This window comes from Schistocerca serialis, chromosome 2 (assembly GCF_023864345.2).
Source record: "Schistocerca serialis cubense isolate TAMUIC-IGC-003099 chromosome 2, iqSchSeri2.2, whole genome shotgun sequence".
In the NCBI taxonomy this organism is placed as follows: Eukaryota; Metazoa; Arthropoda; class Insecta; order Orthoptera; family Acrididae; genus Schistocerca; species Schistocerca serialis.
The window spans coordinates 725,864,158-725,883,597 of NC_064639.1; the positions used below are offsets into that span (position 1 = coordinate 725,864,158).

Consider the following 19,440-nt stretch of genomic DNA (forward strand, 5'->3'; position numbering starts at 1 on the left):
ATTTGCTTAATTTTTTAGCTCTTCCAGGAGCTCCTCGACAGAATAGGACTGAGCCATGAGGAAACTCTTCAGTTTAGACTTAAAAGCGTTTGGGCTACTGCTAAGATTTTTGAGTTCTTGTGGTAGCTTATTGAAAATGGATGCAGCAGAATACTGCACTCCTTTCTGCACAAGAGTCAAGGAAGTGCATTCCACATGCAGATTTGATTTCTGCCTAGTATTAACTGAGTGAAAGCTGCTAACTCTTGGGAATAAGCTAATATTGCTAACAGCAAATGACATTAAAGAAAATATATACTGTGAGGGTAATGTCAGAATTCCCAGACTATTGAATAGGGGTCGACAAGAGGTTCTAGAACTTACACCACACATAGCTCGAACAGCCTGTTTTTGAGCCAAAAATACCCTTTTTGAATCAGAAGAATTACCCCAAAAAATAATACCATATGACATAAGCGTATGAAAATATGCGAAGTAGACTACTTTTCGTGTTGAAATGTCACTTATTTCAGATACTGTTCTAATGGTAAATAAAGTGGCATTTAGTTTCTGAACGAGATCCTGAACATGGGCTTTCCACAACAGCTTACCATCTATCCGTACGCCTAGGAACTTGAACTGTTCCGTCTCGCTTATAACATGCCCATTCTGTCTGATTAAAATATCAGCTCTCGTTGAATTGTGAGTTAGAAACTGTAAAAACTGAGTCTTACTGTGATTTAGCATCAAATTATTTTCCACAAGCCACGAACTTATTTCATGAACTACATTATTTGATAATGTTTCAATATTACACACAAGATCCTTCACTACCAAGCTGGTGTCATCAGCAAACAGAAATATTTTTGAATCACCTGTAATACTAGAAGGCATATCATTTATATAAATAAGAAACAGCAGTGGCCCCAGCACAGATCGTTGGGGAACGCCCCATTTAACAGTGCCCCATTGGGACTGAACATCATTACCACTCTCAGTATTGTGGAGAATTACCTTCTGCTTTCTGTTCTTAAAGTAAGAGGCGAACCAATTGTAAGCTACTCCCCTTACTCCATAATGTTCCAACTTCTGCAGTAATATTTTGTGGTCGACACAGTCAAAAGCCTTCGTTAAATCAAAGAAAACACCTAACGTTCGCAACCTTTTATTTAATCTATCCAAAACCTCACAGAGAAAAGAGACTATAGCATTTTCAGTTGTTAAGCCATTTCTAAAACCAAACTGTACATTTGACAGCAAATTATGTGAATTTAAATGCTGCAGTAACCTTGTATATACAACCCTCTCAATAACTTTAGCAAACACCGATGGCATAGAAATAGGTTTATAATTATCAACATTATCCCTGTCTCCCTTTTTACAAGGTGGCTTCACTACCGAGTACTTTAATCGGTCAGGAAACCGACCACTCCTAAAGGAAAAGTTACAGATATGGCGCAGTGGTTAGCACACTGGACTCGCATTCGGGAGGACGACGGTTCAATCCCGTCTCCGGCCATCCTGATTTAGGTTTTCCGTGATTTCCCTAAATCGTTTCAGGCAAATGCCGGGATGGTTCCTTTGAAAGGGCACGGCCGATTTCCTTCCCAATCCTTCCCTAACCCGAGCTTGCGCTCCGTCTCTAATGACCTCGTTGTCGACGAGACGTTAAACACTACCCACCACCACTACAGATATGGCTAAGTACTGGGCTAACATACATGAAACAATACTTCAGTATTCTGCTAGATACCCCGTCATATCCATGAGAGATCTTGGTCTTTAGTGATTTAATTATTAACTCAATCTCCCTCTTGTCAGTATCATGGAGGAGCATTTCAGGTAACAGTCTCGGAACACTTTTTTCTACGAGCGCTATATGATTCCCTGTTGGGACCAGGTTTCTATATATGTACACAAAAAATGTCATTAAAACCGAATTTATTTCTGCAGGATTCTCTGGGTGATACTTTTGCGATGCATCGTACAGTTCTCTTTTGTAATCTTAATACTCTCTGCAGCATTTCCCCAAACCAGGATGCCATGTGAGAGGTGCAAATGGACTAGTCCATAGTATATTGTTTGTAGAGCGTGTGTGTTTACTGACTGACATTTTTCTCATCAAAAATATGCTTGAATCTATTTTGCTGCAAATGATATTTATGTCATTCTCTCATGTTATATAATAGAAAATCCAGGATGGAATGTAACAATACCAGAGAAGGAAAGTTGCTACTCACCATATATAGCGGAGATGGCGAGTCGTGATAGGCACAACAAAAAGATTCATACAATTATAGCTTTCGGCCAATGGGCCTTTGTCAGCAGTAGACGCACGCACGCACGCACGCACACAGTCTCAGAGAACTGAAACCACACAGTGAGCAGCAGAAACAGTGCATGATGGGAGTGGCGACTGGGTGGGGGTAAGTAGGAAGCTGGGGGCGGGGATGGGGAGGGATAGTATGGCAGGAGTGGCGGACAGGGAAGTGTTGCAGTTCAGACGGAGGGCAAGAGAGAAGGTGCAGAAGGGGGAGGGGGTAAGTAGCGGAAAGGAGAGAAAAGACTGGGCATGGCGGTGAAAATGACGGCTATGTAGTGCTGGAATGGGAACAGCGATGGAGCAGGATGGGTGAGTTAGGGGCGGAGAGGGGGAGGGATAGTAGGGTAGGGGTGGCGGACAATGAAGTGCTGCAACTTAGAGGAGAGCAAGTGCCATGTGGGGAGGGGAGGGTGTGTGTGTTTGGGGTGGGGGTGGGGGGGTGGGGCGAGAGGAGGACATGAATCGCATCAGATACTGTTTTAAGATGAAGTCAGGTTCTGTTGTTTGAAAATAATGGTTGCATATTAGTTCACCACAGACGGGGAGTGGCATCATAGTGACTACATTCGCACAAGACATACAGTGCCAACTCAAGGCCTTATGGTATGGGGTGCTGTTGGATACAATCACAAGTCACAGTTAGTGTGTTTCCAGGGCACTGTGACCACTGTGTCCTACGTGAAAAACATCCTGTAACCCATAGCCACATCCTTTCTGGGCAACACCCCTGATGTGATTTTTCACCAAGACAATGCATGACCACATGCTGCACAAACACATGCCTTCTTGGTGTCACAGGATTTCAGCCTTTTGCCATGGCCCGCCAGATTACGCAACTTGTCAGCAATCAAAACTGTGTGGGACATGGTGAAAAGATAGGTGCAGTGCTGTGACCCAGTGCCAGCCACCACAGATGAACTTTGGAACCAGATGAACGACACATGGATGGCTATACCGCAGGATGCCATTTGCACCTTTTACACATTAATGCATTCATGCATGGAACAAGTTATCTTACACAATAGGAAATGTGCTGAACTGAGTTGACTAAAATGCTAATCACTTCTGCAGAACATACTAATGTACATGTCCTGTGAATATGAATGTCCAATCTCTACTCATTCAGTGTTCTGTTTCTTCTGAACATGAGTGTAGTGAAAATTGTTGCTCACTGACATATCATGTTCCTTGCAATCATGCCAATGACTTTACTTTGTTTTGAAAAATACTGCAATGCCAATTAAGTAATTTAATCTCAAATTTAGTGTAGTGCATGATGTTTCTAGTACATTAAAATGTAGTGAAATTGTTGATTAAATACACTAATATTAAAATGTGTATCTCTTCATCAAGCAGAACTGCTTGAACATGTTGTAATTACATGTATGTGCAGTTCTCAGGAACACTTAAATGTATGAAAGATACTTCAGTTCATAGGAAAGTTAGCCTATCCAATTGTGACATTTACAGACCAGTATCAATTGCTCCATAAGCATCAAAAATTATAAAAGCAGGACAGAGTAACCTGACTTAAATACAAAGAAAAAATAAGATCCCGAGTGATAATTTGGTTTCAGATGATTTTAGATGCAGCCAAAGATGCTTTGTAACTTCTGACACAAAACAAAGCAACTGGAAAGCATATCAGAGGTTCATAATAAATCTACAAAAAGCTTTCAAATGGTTCAGTGTTATTAAGCAAGTTCACAGAAAATACTGTTTAGTCACTGAAGTCTTTAATTAATATATTGCCGAATGTAGCAGTCAGTGGTACAAAGTCTCAGTAATTGCCCTGCTCCACCTTCCAGTGTTTCAAAACCCACCTTTCTTCCCTCCCATATGACGGAGCTAACAGTTTCAAAAGATAGGAATACTTTCCTCTACTTTTAAAAGCAGATCAGCAGTGCTGGCGTTTCATCTCTAGAATTTAAGTACTGGCCCCCCAGTCTGTCCTCTTATAATTAAATAGTTTTCTAAAATGGAAACACACATTTATACAGTTGATGGATCACCTATGGTACGATCTGTCATGCACTGAAGAGCCAAAGCATCTGGTACATGTGCCTAACATCATGTAGGGCATCCCTGAACACACACATAAGTGCTGCAACGTGACATGGTATAGACTTGACTAATGTCTGAAGTAGTACTGGAGGGAACTGACACCATGAGTCCTGCAGGGCTGTTCATATATCCACAAGAGTATGGGGTGGAGATCTCTTCTGAACAGCACGTTGCAAGGCATTCCACATATGTTCAATAATGTTCACGTCTGGGGAGTTTGGTGGCCAGCAAAGTGTTTAAACTCAGAAGTGTGTTCCTGGAGCCAATCTGTAGCAATTCTGGACATGTGGGGTGTCATATTTTCCTGCTGGAATTGCACACGTCCATTGGAATGCACAGTAGACATGAATGGATGCAGGTTATAAGACAGCACGTGTCACCTATCAGTGTCATATCTAAACATATTGAGAGTTCCGTATCACTCCAAATGCACATGTCTCACACCATTACAGAACCTTCACCAGCTTGAACAGTCCCTAGCTGACATGCAGGGTTCATGGATTCATGAGGTTGTCCCCATACCTGTACACATCCATCTGCTCAATACAATTTTAAATGAGAGTCATCCAACCAGGCTACATGCTTCCAGTTATCAACAGTCCAACAGCATTGTTGATGGGTCCAGGTGAGGTGTAAAGGTTCATGGCATGCAATCATCAAGGTTACACACGTGCACCTTCAGCTCCAAAAGCCTATATCAATGAAGTTTCATTGAATGGTTCACATGCTTACACCTTTTGATGGCCCAGCATTGAAATCTGCGGCGATTTGTGGAAGGGTTGCACTTCTGTCATGTTAAACGATTCTCTTCAGTTGTCATTGGTCCTATACTTGCAGGATCCTTTTCTGGCCGCTGCAATCTCAGAGATTTGATGTTTTACTGGATTCCTGATATTCACAGTGCACCCGTGAAATGGTCGTATGGGAAAACTCCCACTACACTGCTACCTTGGAGATGTGTCCCATTGCTCAGACTATAATGCTATGTTCAAACTCTCATAAATCTTGACAGCTTGCCATTGTAGCAACAGTAACTGATCTAACAACTGTGCCAGACACTTTTCATCTTATATAGGTGTTGTCGACCACAGTGCCATATTCTGCCTTTTTACATATCTCTTTATTTGAATACGAATGCCCATACCAGTTTCTTTGGCACTTCAGTGTATATGCATGCAATGGTGCAACAAGTATTTGACTGGACTGAAGTTGATTTATCGTTAGGATATGAAGATACAGGATGTCTCAGGAAGAATTCTCAATATTCGGGGCTATGACAGGAACACTCATTCAAAGCAAAAACTTCATATGGACAAATGCCCTATTCATAATGGCTTATGAGATTTCCAAGTTACTTTCAGATCTGTGTTTGATGCAGCATGATCAGTAACAAGTGGATAGGCCCAGTGTGGCATTTTTTGGAAAATTCATTTGTTGAACACCTTGTAGTAGATAATATCATGTGACAAGTATGATAATGCTTAGAAGCGAAAGTGTTAAAAGTACATATTTTTCAATTTATATTTTGTAAAACTCATGTTGTAATGTTTACTAACTGTTGGACACGTTTACATGTTTAGATCTGACTACGTATTTAATAATACATAAAATAATTAACAATCTATATTAAATGCATTCTATCTTGCAAACCATTTGGAATAGATCATATGTTCATAAGGAGTTTTTTTTGCTTTAAATGATCGTCGCTGTTATGTCCTTGAATACTGACAGTTCCTCCAGGGACACTTTGTACACTGAGAGGCAAAAAGATTGCCCAGCCCAAATAATTTAAGAGTCCAAGAATAGAGCATTGCACATGCCCAAGCTTAGAAGTGCCAGTGTTCACAATTCTAGCAGTCCGTGGAGCTTCAGCTCAGTGTTTGCATCAAATAGAAGCAATAGAATAGTGAGGATGCAGTTTATGTCAAGATTCATTCCAGTTTAACTTACTGTATCGTTTCTCTAGAAAATCATTATTCGATTCAGGTAGAAACAGTTGAAGTATAAGAACTACACATCAGTCAAATTACTAGAATGAAAGGATTTCACATTTGTTTCAATGGCTGAAAGGATACAATGATGGTTTATGGACATAAAGGATGAATGTTCAAATCTAACTGAGTCAGTTGTCATTTTCTTCTTTTTTTTATATATTTAAACATGTGTAGGTAATATTTTAAATTTTAATTCGCTACTAATTGTGCAGTTGAAGGCATTTCTAGGTTCCACATTCTTTCAAAAGATTCTATTTTATGATAGGTTAACCATTACACAAACAGAAAAATAGTCATTGTAAAAATACTGTGTTTATTTCAAGTTATTTCGACTGCCACCTGGCATCTCTATAGTTTTAAGCTAAGAGAAACCTATCAGCTGATTGGCGTACATCATAGGTCTGCTACAAAATGGCTGATGTGAATGTCAGTGAATAACTGCTCTCTTTGAAAATGGTTTTAGTGCATCTGAGGGTGGATATTGTTACGGTGTTTATGCTCCCACAGCAAGGAGATCAATTAGACAATTTAGAGAATGGTGAGGTGGTAAGATGTTCAATACCTGGAAGACCATGAGTCTGTGAGTGGAGACAAGATGAACAACTGGTCAGGTTTGCCCAGAATGATCCTTTGTTATTTATCCAGGAATTATGAAGCACTTCACATTTCCTGGGATAGTTGAGAATTGCTCCCAGAAGATTAACGGATTTTGGAATCAGGTCCCCTCATACTTTTATCAAAGAACTGTTGTCTGATGAACAAGTCATGGATAGACTAGCAATTGTGAGTTCCTGGGAAGATGTCCATTGGAGGAAAGTCATTTTCTTTGTCTAGAGCACAACTGAGTCCACAAGCAGAGGTCCTGCTCTCGTTTACCACACAGATGGACAATAAAATGATGCATGCTTCATAGCCACATGCACTAGAAGTGGATGTATAAGTGTGAAATGTTGGGACTGGATGTCTTACATGGATGCAGGAACTTAAGAATGTATTCAAGGCAAGTTCAAATTCAATTCAGCATACTATGAGCATTTCCTTCAAAAAATAATCATCTATGGAGCTCGACCTTGGTACCCCAAAGGACATCTCACTTACCAACATGATGATCATCCATCATACACTTGTTGTTGTTGTTGTTGTTGTTGTTGTTGTGGTCTTCAGTTCTGAGACTGGTTTGATGGAGCTCTCCATGCTACTTTATCCTGTGCAAGCTTCTTCATCTCCCAGTACCTACTGCAGCCTACATCCTTCTGAATATGCTTAGTGTATTCATCTCTTTGTCTCCCTCTACGATTTTTACCCTCCACGCTGCCCTCCAGTACTAAATTTGTGATCCCTTGATGCATCAGAACATGTCCTACCAACCGATCCCTTCTTCTAGTCAAGTTGTACCACAAACTGCACTTCTCCCCAATTCTATTCAATACCTCCTCATTAGTTATGTGATCTACCCATCTAATCTTCAGCATTCTTCTGTAGCACCACATTTCGAAAGCTTCTATTCTCTTCTTGTCTAAACTATTTATTGTCCATGTTTCACTTCCATACATGGCTACACTCCATACAAATACTTTCAGAAACAACTTCCCGACATTTAAATCAATACTCGATGATAACAAATTTCTCTTCTTCAGAAATGCCTTCCTTGCCATTGCCAGTCTACATTTTATATCTTCTCTACTTTGACAATCAGTTATTTTGCTCCCCAAATAGCAAAACTCCTTTACTACTTTAAGTGTCTCATTTCCCAATCTAATTCCCTCAGCATCACCCGACTTCATTCGACTACATTCCATTATCCTCGTTTTGCTTTTGTTGATGTTCATCTTATACCCTCCTTTCCAGACACTGTCCATTCCGTTCAACTGTTCTTTCAAGTCCTTTGCTGCCTCTGACAGAATTACAATGTCATTGGCGAACCTCTTCATTGATTTTAATACCTACTCTGAACTTTTCTTTTATTTCCTTTACTGCTTGCTCAATATACAGATTGAATAGCATCGGGGAGAGGCTACAACCCTGTCTCACTCCCTTCCCAACCACTGCTTCCCTTTCATGTCCCTCGACTCTTATAACTGCCATCTGGTTTCTGTACAAATTGTAAATAGCCTTTTGCTCCCTTATTTTACCCCTGCCACCTTCAGAATTTGAAAGAGAGTATTCCAGTCAACATTGTCAAGAGCTTTCTCTAAGTCTAGAAATGTAGGTTTGCCTTTCATTAATCTATTTTCTAAGATAAATCATAGGGTCAGTATTGCCTCACGTGTTCCAACATTTCTATGGAATCCAAACTGATATTCCCCGAGGTCGGCTTCTACCAGTTTTTCCATTCGTCTGTAAAGAATTCGCGTAAGTATTTTGCAGCTGTGACTTATTAAACTGATAGTTCGGTAATTTTCACATCTGTCAATGCCTGCTCTCTTTGGGATTGGAATCATTATATTCTTCTTGAAGTCTGAGGGAATTTTGCCTGTCTCATACATCTTGCTCACCAGATGGTAGAGTTTTGTCAGGACTGGCTCTCTCAAGGCTGTCATTAGTTCTAATGGAATGTTGTCATTAGTTCTAATGGAATGTTGTCTACTCCCAGGGCCTTATTTTGACTTAGGTCTTTCAGTGCTCTGTCAAACTCTTCATGCAGTATCATATCTCCCATTTCATCTTCATCTACCTCCTCTTCTCTTTCCATAATATTGTCCTCAAGAACATTGCTTTTTTTGACACCCTCCAAGGATGATTATTTTTATTGTTTGGGAGGTAAAATAAATATATCCTTCCAAGGAAGATTATGTTTAGACATCAACCCTGACTAGTTATTTACTGAAGAGAATGTTGAATAAAAGCAAAAAAAGAAAATATAATTTAATAACAAAAGTAAATAAAGCATAAAATATTTGTGATGTGATTAAAAAAAAGGGCTGCAGTAAGATTCGACCCGACACTTACTACAACTACCAGTGCAGTAAGTAGACATGCTACCAAGCAGCTTCTGATCTCTTCTTGTTAGCATAATGGTCGAATAGCCCTACCATAGTTTAAGAATAAATATTTAAACTGGAAATAACTGGTAATGGAAGGCATATCCAGATGCTTGTGTAAACTGCACATAAGGACTTGGAAAATTATGCAAATTAGCTAAAACGTTTCTCTAAGCTGCTAAGCTGAAAACTATGGACACAGCAAGTGGTGTGTTGAAATAATTACAAATAAATAAATCCATTTTCAATATTTTTACAAGGACCATTTGTCTGTTTGTTTAAAGATTCGACTATTATAAAATGGAATCTTTTGAAAGATAGTGGAACCTAGAAATGCCTACAGCTGCACAATCTGTGGTGATCTAAGCATAAAAAGAAAGGCAACTGATTCCAATTAGATTCGAATGCTCATCCCTTACATTTGTAAATCGTCACCCTATTCACTTAGCTATTGAAAAAAAATGTGGAACATTCATAATTGCAGTAATTCTACTGACGTGAAGTTTTTTTGTTTCAACCAATTCCACATGCTTGGATAATGATTTTCGAAAAGAAAAGATGTGATGAGAATGAATCTTTACATACACTGTATCCTAACTATTATATTGCTTCTATTTTTACACCTACATCCATACTCCGCAAGCCACCTGACGGTGTGTGGCAGAGCGTACTTTGAATACCTCTATCAGTTCTCCCTTCTATTCCAGTCTTGTATTGTTTGTGGAAAGAAAGACTGTTGGTATGCCTCTGTGTGGGCTCTAATCTCTCTGATTTTATCCTCATGGTCTCTTCGTGAGATATACATAGGAGGGAGCAATATACTGCTTGACTCTTTGGTGAAGGTATGTTCTCAAAACTTCAACAAAAGCCCGTACCGAGCTACTGAGTGTCTCTCCTGCAGAGTCTTCCACTGGAGTTCATCATCTCTGTAACACTTTTGTGATTACTAAATGATCCTGTAACGAAGCGCGCTGCTCTCCGTTGGATCTTCTCTCTCTCTTCTATCAACCCTATCTGGTACGGATCCCACACCAGTGAGCAATATTCAAGCAGTGGGCAAACTAGTGTACTGTAACCTACTTCCTTTGTTTTCGGATTGCATTTCCTTTGGATTCTACCAATGAATCTCAGTCTGGCATCTGCTTTACCAACGATTAATTTTATATGGTCATTCCATTTTAAATCACTCCTAATGCCTACTCCCAGATAATTTATGGAATTAACTGCTTCCAGTTGCTGACCTGCTATATTGTAGCTAAATGATAAAGGATCTTTCTTTCTATGTATTCGCAGCACATTACACTTGTCTACATTGAGATTCAATTTCCATTCCCTGCACCTAGCTTCAATTCGCTGCAGATCCTCCTGCATTGGAGTACAATTTTCTATTGTTACAACCTTTCAATATACCACAGCATCATCCGCAAAAAGCCTCAATGAACTTACGATGTTATCCACAAGGTCATTTATGTATATTGTGAATAGCAATGGTCCTACGACACTCCCCTGTGGCACACCTGAAATCACTCTTACTTCGGAAGACTTCTCTCCATTGAGAATGACATGCTGTGTTCCGTTATCTAGGAACTCTTCAATCCAATCACACAATTGGTCTGATAGTCCATATGCTCTTACTTTGTTCATTTAATGACTGTGGGGAACTGTATCGAATGCCTTGCAGAAGTCAAGAAACACGGCATCTACCTGGGAACCCGTGTCTATGGCCCTCTGAGTCTCGTGGACGAATAGCACGAGCTGGGTTTCACACGATCGTCTTTTTCAAAACCCATGCTGATTCCTACAGAGTAGATTTCTAGTCTCCAGCAAAGTCATTATACTCTAACATAATACGTGTTCCAAAATTCTACAACTGATCGACGTTAGAGATATAGGTCTATAGTTCTGCATATCTGTTTCACGTCCCTTCTTGAAAACGGGGATGACCTGTGCCCTTTTCCAATCCTTTGGGACGTTATGCTCTTCTAGAGACCTATGGTACACCGCTGCAAGAAGGGGCGCAAGTTCCTTCACGTACTCTGTGTAAAATCGAACTGGTATCCCATCAGGTCCAGTGACCTTTCCTCTTTTGAGCGATTTTAATTGTTTCTCTATCCCTCTGTCGTCTATTTCGATCTCTACCATTTTGTCATCTGTGTAACAATCTAGAGAAGGAGCTACAGTGCAGACTTCCTCTGTGAAACAGCTTTGGAAAAAGACATTTAGTATTTCGGCCTTTAGTCTGTCATCCTCTGTTCCAGTACCATTTTGGTCACAGAGCGTCTGGACATTTTGTTTTGATCCACCTACTGCTTTGACATAAGACCAAAATTTCTTAACATTTTGTGCCAAGTCAGTACATAGAACTTTACTTTCGAATTCATTGAATGCCTCTCGCATAGCCCTCCTCTCACTACATTTCGCTTCGCGTAATTTTTATTTGTCTGCAAGGCTTTGGCTACGTTTATGTTTGCTGTGAAGTTCCCTTTGCTTCCGCAGCAGTTTTCTTATTCGGTTGTTGTACCATGGTGGCTCTTTTCCATCTCTTACGATCTTGCTTGGCACATACTCATCTAATGCATATTGTATGATGGTTTTGAACTTTGTCCACTGATCCTCAACACTATCTGTACTTGAGACAAAACTTTTGTGTTGAGCCATCAAGTACTCCAAAATCTGCTTTTTGTCACTTTTGCTAAACAGAAAAATCTTTCTACCTTTTTTAATATTTCTATTTACAGCTTAAATCATCGATGCAGTAACTGCTTTATGATCACTGATTCCATTTTCTGCGTTAACTGTTTCAAATAGTTCGGGTCTGTTTGTCACCACAAGGTCTAATATGTTATCGCCACTAGTTCGTTCTCTGTTTAACTGCTCAAGGTAGTTTTCAGATAATGCACTTAAAAAAATTTCACTGGATTCTTTGTCACCACCAACTGTTATAAACTTTTGAGTCTCCCAGTCTATATACAGCAAATTAAAATCTCCACCCAGAACTATAACATGGTCGGGAAACCTACTCGTAATATTTTCCAAATTATCCTTCAGTCCAATTTGACAATGTTAACACCAGGATGAAGTGTTGTGAACACTGGCACTTCTGAACTTGGGCATGCACAATTAACTGGTTTTGGACTCTAAATTATTCTGATTGGGCAATCTTTTTGCTTCTCATTGTACATGGTAATCAGTTTTTCAGTACTTTAGCCTATGTAACATTTTTCTATTACTCCTAATTGTCGTCAGCATGCATGAGTATTCAAAGATCCATTAACGTCTTTAGTTTATCTCTAAAACTGATGTTAGAGTGAATGACCAGAAACAGAGATCTATAAATGTACAGTAATGTTTGCACGACTCACCTCATCACTCAGAGCATGTTTCATTGCTTGTGGAAACTTTTCTGCAGGGATAGTTCTCAGAAACTTAACTAATTCTTTTGAATCTGTTGTTGTAAGGCCAAAGTGTTCTGCAAGGCGGTGAGATCGTTCCTTGGCTGTTTCTGAGAATGACCAAGGATTTAATGGTGAGCCACCCATAGCTATAACACGGTGAAATAAACCTGGAATAGCAGAAATATCTTGTAGTGCATCTACAATTGCAGTATACATCGACATTTCTACACTGCAAACCACCATGAAGTGCATAAAGAGGGTCTTTCCCACAATACAATCTCTTACACATTCTACCCATTCCATTTTCACATGGAATGGGGGAAGAATGATTGCTTAAATGATTTTACATGTTCTGATTAGTCTAAGTTTGTTTTATGGCCTCTATGAAAGTGCTACATAGAGGGTTGTAGAACATTCCGAGATTCCTCATTTAATACTGTCTCTTCAAGCTTTGTAAGGGGCCTTTTACAGCATAATTGCCAGTTTGCCAGTTTGAGTTTTCAGCATCTCAGTGATGCCATCTCTTATTGGTCAAAAAACAACTGATCATTCATGCTGCTCTTAATTGTGCAATCTCATCTGTTGGTACTATTTGATATGGATCCCACTTCCTTGAGCAATATTCTAGATTAGCCATGACAGTTGTGAGCAAGCTCCTTTGCAGACTCACTGCATTTTCATAGCATCATAGCAATGGACTAAAGTGTATTCTATTCACTGCTTTACCTACTATTCAACCTCATTTCTAATCCTGCAGATTGTTAAACCCAAGTGTTTGCCCAAGTCGACTGATTCCATTTGTGAATAACTGATATTGTAGTTACAGGATAATATGTTTCTGCTTTTTTGAAGTTAAAAAAATATACATTTTGGTACACAAGTTGCCAATCTTTGCTCCAATATCATATCTTGTCAAGACTTGGCTGAATATTTTTGTAGATTTTTCTTTTCAGATAGTACTTTGTTACAGATAACTGTAGCACATACAAAATGTCTGGGATTAATATTATTACAGAAGGAAAGTTACTACTCACTATATAGGCAGAGACGCAGAGTCACGATAGGCACAACAAAAAGATTCACACAATTATAGCTTTTGGCCATGAAGGCCTTTGTCAGCAATACACACACACACACACACACACACACACACACACACACACACACACAGTGTTGCAGTTTAGACAGAGGGCAGGAAAGAAGGTGGGGAGGGGGGAGGGAGTAATGGAAAGGAGAGAAACAAAAAGAAATTAAAAGACTGGGTGTGGTGGTGAAATGACGACTGTGTAGTGTTGGAATGGGAACAGCGATGGGGCTGGATGGGTGAGGATAGTGACTAACGAAGGTTGAGACCAGGAGGGTTATGGGAATGTAGGGTGTATTGCAGGGAAAGTTGCCACCTGCGCAATTCAGAAAAGTTGGTGTTGGTGGGAAGTATCCACATGGCACAGGCTGTGTAGCAGTCATTGAGATGAGGGGTATAATGTTTGGCAACAACAGGGTGGTCCACTTGTTCTTTGGCCACAGTTTGTCGGTGGATGTTCATGCGGACAGACAGCTTGCTTGTTGTCATGCTTACATAGAATGCAGCACAGTGGTTGCAGCTTAGCTTGTAGATCACATGACTAGTTGCACAGGTAGCCCTGCCTTTGATGGGATAGGTGATGTCAGTGACCAGACTGGAGTAGGTGGTAGTAGGATGATGTATGGGACAGGTCTTGCATCTAGGTCTATTACAGGGGTATGAGCAATGAGGTAAGGGATTGGGAGCAGGGGTTGTTTAAGGATGGAAGAGTATTTTGTGAAGGTTTGGTGGATGGCGGAATACCACTGTACGAGGGGTGGGAACGATAGTGGGTAGGATATTTCTCATTTCAGAGCACGATGAGAGGTAATCTAAACCCTGGCAGAGAATGTAATTCAGTTGCTCCAGTCCTGGGTGGTACTGAGTTACGAGGGGAATGCTCCTCTGTGGCTGGACTGTGGGACTTTGGGGGGGCGAGGGGAGACTGGAAAGATAAGGCACAGGAGATTAGTTTTTGTACAAGGTTGCGAGGACAATTACAGTCAATGTAATACCCTCGGTATATTTTGAGAGGGACTCTTCATCACTGCAGATGCTATGACCATGGGTGGATAGTCTGTATGGAAGGGACTTCTTGGCATGGAATGGGTGGCAATTGTCGAATTGGAGGTATTGCTGGTGGTTAGTAGGTTTGATACGGATGGCGGTACTGATGTAGCCATGTCTGAGGTGGAGTTCAACATCTAGGAAGGTGGCTTGTTTGGTTGAGTAGGACCAGGTGAAGCAAATGGGGAGAAGTTATTTGAGGTTCTGGAGGAATGTGAATAAGGTGTCTTCACCTTCAATCCAGATAGTAAAGATGTCACCAGTGAATCTGAACCAGGTGAGGGGTTTAGGATTCTTGGTTTTTAGGAAGGATTCCTCTAGATGGCCCATGAAAAGATGAGCATATGATGGTGCCATGTGGGTGCCCATAGGCGTACCGCGGATTTGTTTGTAGGTAATGCCTTCAAAGGAGAAGTAATTGTACACTCCTGGAAATGGAAAAAAGAACACATTGACACCGGTGTGTCAGACCCACCATACTTGCTCCGGACACTGCGAGAGGGCTGTACAAGCAATGATCACATGCACGGCACAGCGGACACACCAGGAACCGCGGTGTTGGCCGTCGAATGGCGCTAGCTGCGCAGCATTTGTGCACCGCCGCCGTCAGTGTCAGCCAGTTTGCCGTGGCATACGGAGCTCCATCGCAGTCTTTAACACTGGTAGCATGCCGCGACAGCGTGGACGTGAACCGTATGTGCAGTTGACGGACTTTGAGCGAGGGCGTATAGTGGGCATGCGGGAGGCCGGGTGGACGTACCGCCGAATTGCTCAACACGTGGGGCGTGAGGTCTCCACAGTACATTGATGTTGTCGCCAGTGGTCGGCGGAAGGTGCATGTGCCCGTCGACCTGGGACCGGACCGCAGCGACGCACGGATGCACGCCAAGACCGTAGGATCCTACGCAGTGCCGTAGGGGACCGCACCGCCACTTCCCAGCAAATTAGGGACACTGTTGCTCCTGGGGTATCGGCGAGGACCATTCGCAACCGTCTCCATGAAGCTGGGCTACGGTCCCGCACACCGTTAGGCTGTCTTCCGCTCACGCCCCAACATCGTGCAGCCCGCCTCCAGTGGTGTCGCGACAGGCGTGAATGGAGGGACGAATGGAGACGTGTCGTCTTCAGCGATGAGAGTCGCTTCTGCCTTGGTGCCAATGATGGTCGTATGCATGTTTGGCGCCGTGCAGGTGAGCGCCACAATCAGGACTGCATACGACCGAGGCACACAGGGCCAACACCCGGCATCATGGTGTGGGGAGCAATCTCCTACACTGGCCGTACACCACTGGTGATCGTCGAGGGGACACTGAATAGTGCACGGTACATCCAAACCGTCATCGAACCCATCGTTCTACCATTCCTAGACCGGCAAGGGAACTTACTGTTCCAACAGGACAATGCACGTCCGCATGTATCCCATGCCACCCAACGTGCTCTAGAAGGTGTAAGTCAACTACCCTGGCCAGCAAGATCTCCGGATCTGTCCCCCATTGAGCATGTTTGGGACTGGATGAAGCGTCGTCTCACGCGGTCTGCACGTCCAGCACGAAAGCTGGTCCAACTGAGGCGCCAGGTGGAAATGGCATGGCAAGCCGTTCCACAGGACTACATCCAGCATCTCTACGATCGTCTCCATGGGAGAATAGCAGCCTGCATTGCTGCGAAAGGTGGATATACACTGTACTAGTGCCGACATTGTGCATGCTCTGTTGCCTGTGTCTATGTGCCTGTGGTTCTGTCAGTGTGATCATGTGATGTATCTGACCCCAGGAATGTGTCAATAAAGTTTCCCCTTCCTGGGACAATGAATTCACGGTGTTCTTATTTCAATTTCCAGGAGTGTATGTGAGGATATAGCTGGTCACTGTGACTAGGAAGAAGATTGTTGGTTTGGAATCCATAGAGGGTCTGGAAAGGTAGTGTTCAATAGCAGTAAGGCCATGGGCATTACGAGTGTAAGTGCACAGGGAGGTGGCATCAACAGTGACGAGTAGGGCACCACGTGGTAAAGGGACAGGAACTGTGGTGAGTCTGTGGAGGAAATGGTTGGTATCTTTTGTATAGGATAGGTTCGGGTAATAGGTTGAAGGTGTTGGTCTACGAGAGCAGAGATTCTCTCAGTGGGGGCACAGTAACTGGCGACAATGGGGCGTTCTGGGTGGTGGGTTTATAGAATTTAGGAAGCATGTAGAAGGTGGGGGTGCGAGGAGTGGTAGGAGTAAGTAGACTCTGGGGAGAGGTTCTGGGATGGGCCTAAGGATTTAAGTAGTGACGGGAGATCCGGCTGGATTACTGGGATGGGGTCACTGTGGTAAGGTTTGTAGGTGGAAGTATCTGACAGCTGACTGAGTCCTTCCACCAGGTAATCCTTGGGGTTCAAAACAATGGAGATGGAGCCTTTGTCTACAGGTAGGGTTATAAGGTCGGAATCAGTTTTTAGATGGTGGACTGTGGTTCTTTCTGCAGATGTAAGGTTAGTTTGCATGTTGAGGGATTTGGGAATGATGGTGAGGCAAGGTTCGAGGTTAAGAAATTCTGGGAAGTTAACAGGGGGTGGTTTGGAGGCAGTGGGGGTGGATCACGGTTGGATGGAGGAGTGAACTGAGTTCAAAAATGGTTCAAATGGCTCTGAGCACTATAGGACTTAACACCTTAGGTCATAAGTCCCCTAGAACTTAGAACTACTTAAACCTAACTAACCTAAGGACATCACACACACCCATGCCCGAGGCAGGATTCGAACCTGCGACCGTAGCAGTCACGTGGTTCCGGACTGCAGCGACAGAACCGCTAGACCACCGCGGCCGGCAGTGAACTGAGTTAGGCAAGGTTCAATATTGGTCTTTGGTTGAGTCTGGCTGGTCGGGTTGGAGGCAAAATAGTGTTCCACTGTAGGGACCGGGAGAAGGACAGAAGGTCCTTAACAAGTCCTGCATGATTGAATTTGGGAGTGGAGCAAAAAGCGAGGCCTTTGGAAAGGACTAATATTTCTGTGGGACTAAGGCTTTTGGAGGAAAGGTTCATGACTGTGTGGCGGGTCTATTTAGGTTCTGGGTTCTGTGTTGTGGTGGTGGTGGTGGTGGTGGTGGTAGGGAGTTTTGGAGGGTGGGGTAAGTGTAGTAGGTCTGCAAGACAATGTCAGCTATGAGAGGACATGGGGGAGGTTTGGAGGTTGTTGTAGAGGTGGTGGACAGTTGTACTTCGAGGCAGTAATAGGAAATGAGCAGGATGGAGAGCTTTTTGAGGTGGCGTTGTGAATGTTTCTCAAGTTCCTGCAGGGCAAGAGTTTTAATGTGCATTATGGGTTCCAGGAATTTGGGATTACATAGCAGAAGAATTTTGTGGGTGGAGAGAAGGTACTACAAGAGGACTGGGTGTGGTTGATATGGTTTTGCAGGACTATGTTGGTGAGGGCTAAGGATTGATGGAATCTGAACAGGCGGAGGTCATTGTGGAAAGAGGGGAGGAAACCACAGATGGGTAATTTGATAAGGCCATTAGGGGGGATTTCATGAGCCAAGCAACAATGCAGGAACAGTATGTGGGACTGGGATCTGGCTATGGATAAGAAAACTTTTCTGTATTGACACAGATGGAAGGAGCAAGGATCCATAGTGGTGCAAAAAATGCGAAAAATTAGTCTGGAAATGCATTACCTACAAAGAAATCCAGGGTACCCAGATGGCACCATCCTATGCCAGCCTATTCATGGACCATCTAGAAGAATCCTCTCTAAAAACCCAGAATCCTAAACCCCTCACCTGGTTCAATTCATTGATGACATCTTTGGTATCTGGATTGAAGGTGAGGAGACCCTATCCACATTCCTCCAGAGCCTCAACAACTTCTCCCCCATTCACTTCACCTGGTCCTACTCAACCAAACAAGCCCCCTTCCTAGATTTTCATCTCCACCTCAGAGATGGCTACATCAGTACCTCCACCCATATCAAACCTACGAACCACCGTCAATACCTCCACTTTGACAGCTGCCACCCATTCCATACCAAGAAGTCCCTTCCATACAGACTATCCACCTGTAGTCATAGCATCCGCAGTGATGAGCAGTCCCTCTCAAAATATACCGAGGGTACTACATTGACTGTAATTGTCCTCGCAACCTTGTACAAAAAGTAATCTCCCATGCCTTATCTTTCCAGTCTCCCCTCCCCCCCCCCCTCCCCCCGCCCAAAGTCCCACAGTCCAGCCACAGAGGAGCATTCCCCTCTTAACTTGGTACCGCCCAGGACTGGAGCAACTGAATTACATTCTCCGCCAGGGTTTGGATTGCCTCTCATTGTGCTCTGAATTGAGAAATGTCCTGCCCACTATCCTTCCCATCCCTCTTACAGTGGTATTCCGACGTCCACCGAACCTTCACAATATATTCTTCCATCCTCACACAACCCCTGCTCCCAATTCCTTACCTCATGGCTCATACCCCTGTAATAGACCTAGATGCAAGACCTGTCCCATACATCATCCTACCATCACCTAATCCAGTCTGGTCACTAACATTACCCATCCCATCAAAGGCAGGCTACCCGTGAAACAAGTCATGTGATTTACAA

At 42.6% G+C, this 19,440-nt stretch overlaps 2 protein-coding genes across 3 annotated transcripts in view; both read right to left on the bottom strand.

Moving 5' to 3' along the window:
- The window catches only part of LOC126457930 (juvenile hormone esterase-like), a 561,537-nt gene that overhangs the window by 207,206 nt on the left and 334,891 nt on the right, over nt 1–19,440 (bottom strand). The gene's annotated exons all lie outside the window — the stretch shown is intronic.
- Nucleotides 1–19,440, bottom strand: part of LOC126457931 (esterase FE4-like) — a 179,200-nt gene that overhangs the window by 62,742 nt on the left and 97,018 nt on the right. For both annotated transcript variants that reach the window (XM_050094642.1, XM_050094641.1), the window contains exon 6: nt 12,704–12,903. In XM_050094642.1, coding sequence (XP_049950599.1) covers nt 12,704–12,903 — 200 coding nt within the window. The remainder of the gene's footprint in view (nt 1–12,703; nt 12,904–19,440) is intronic.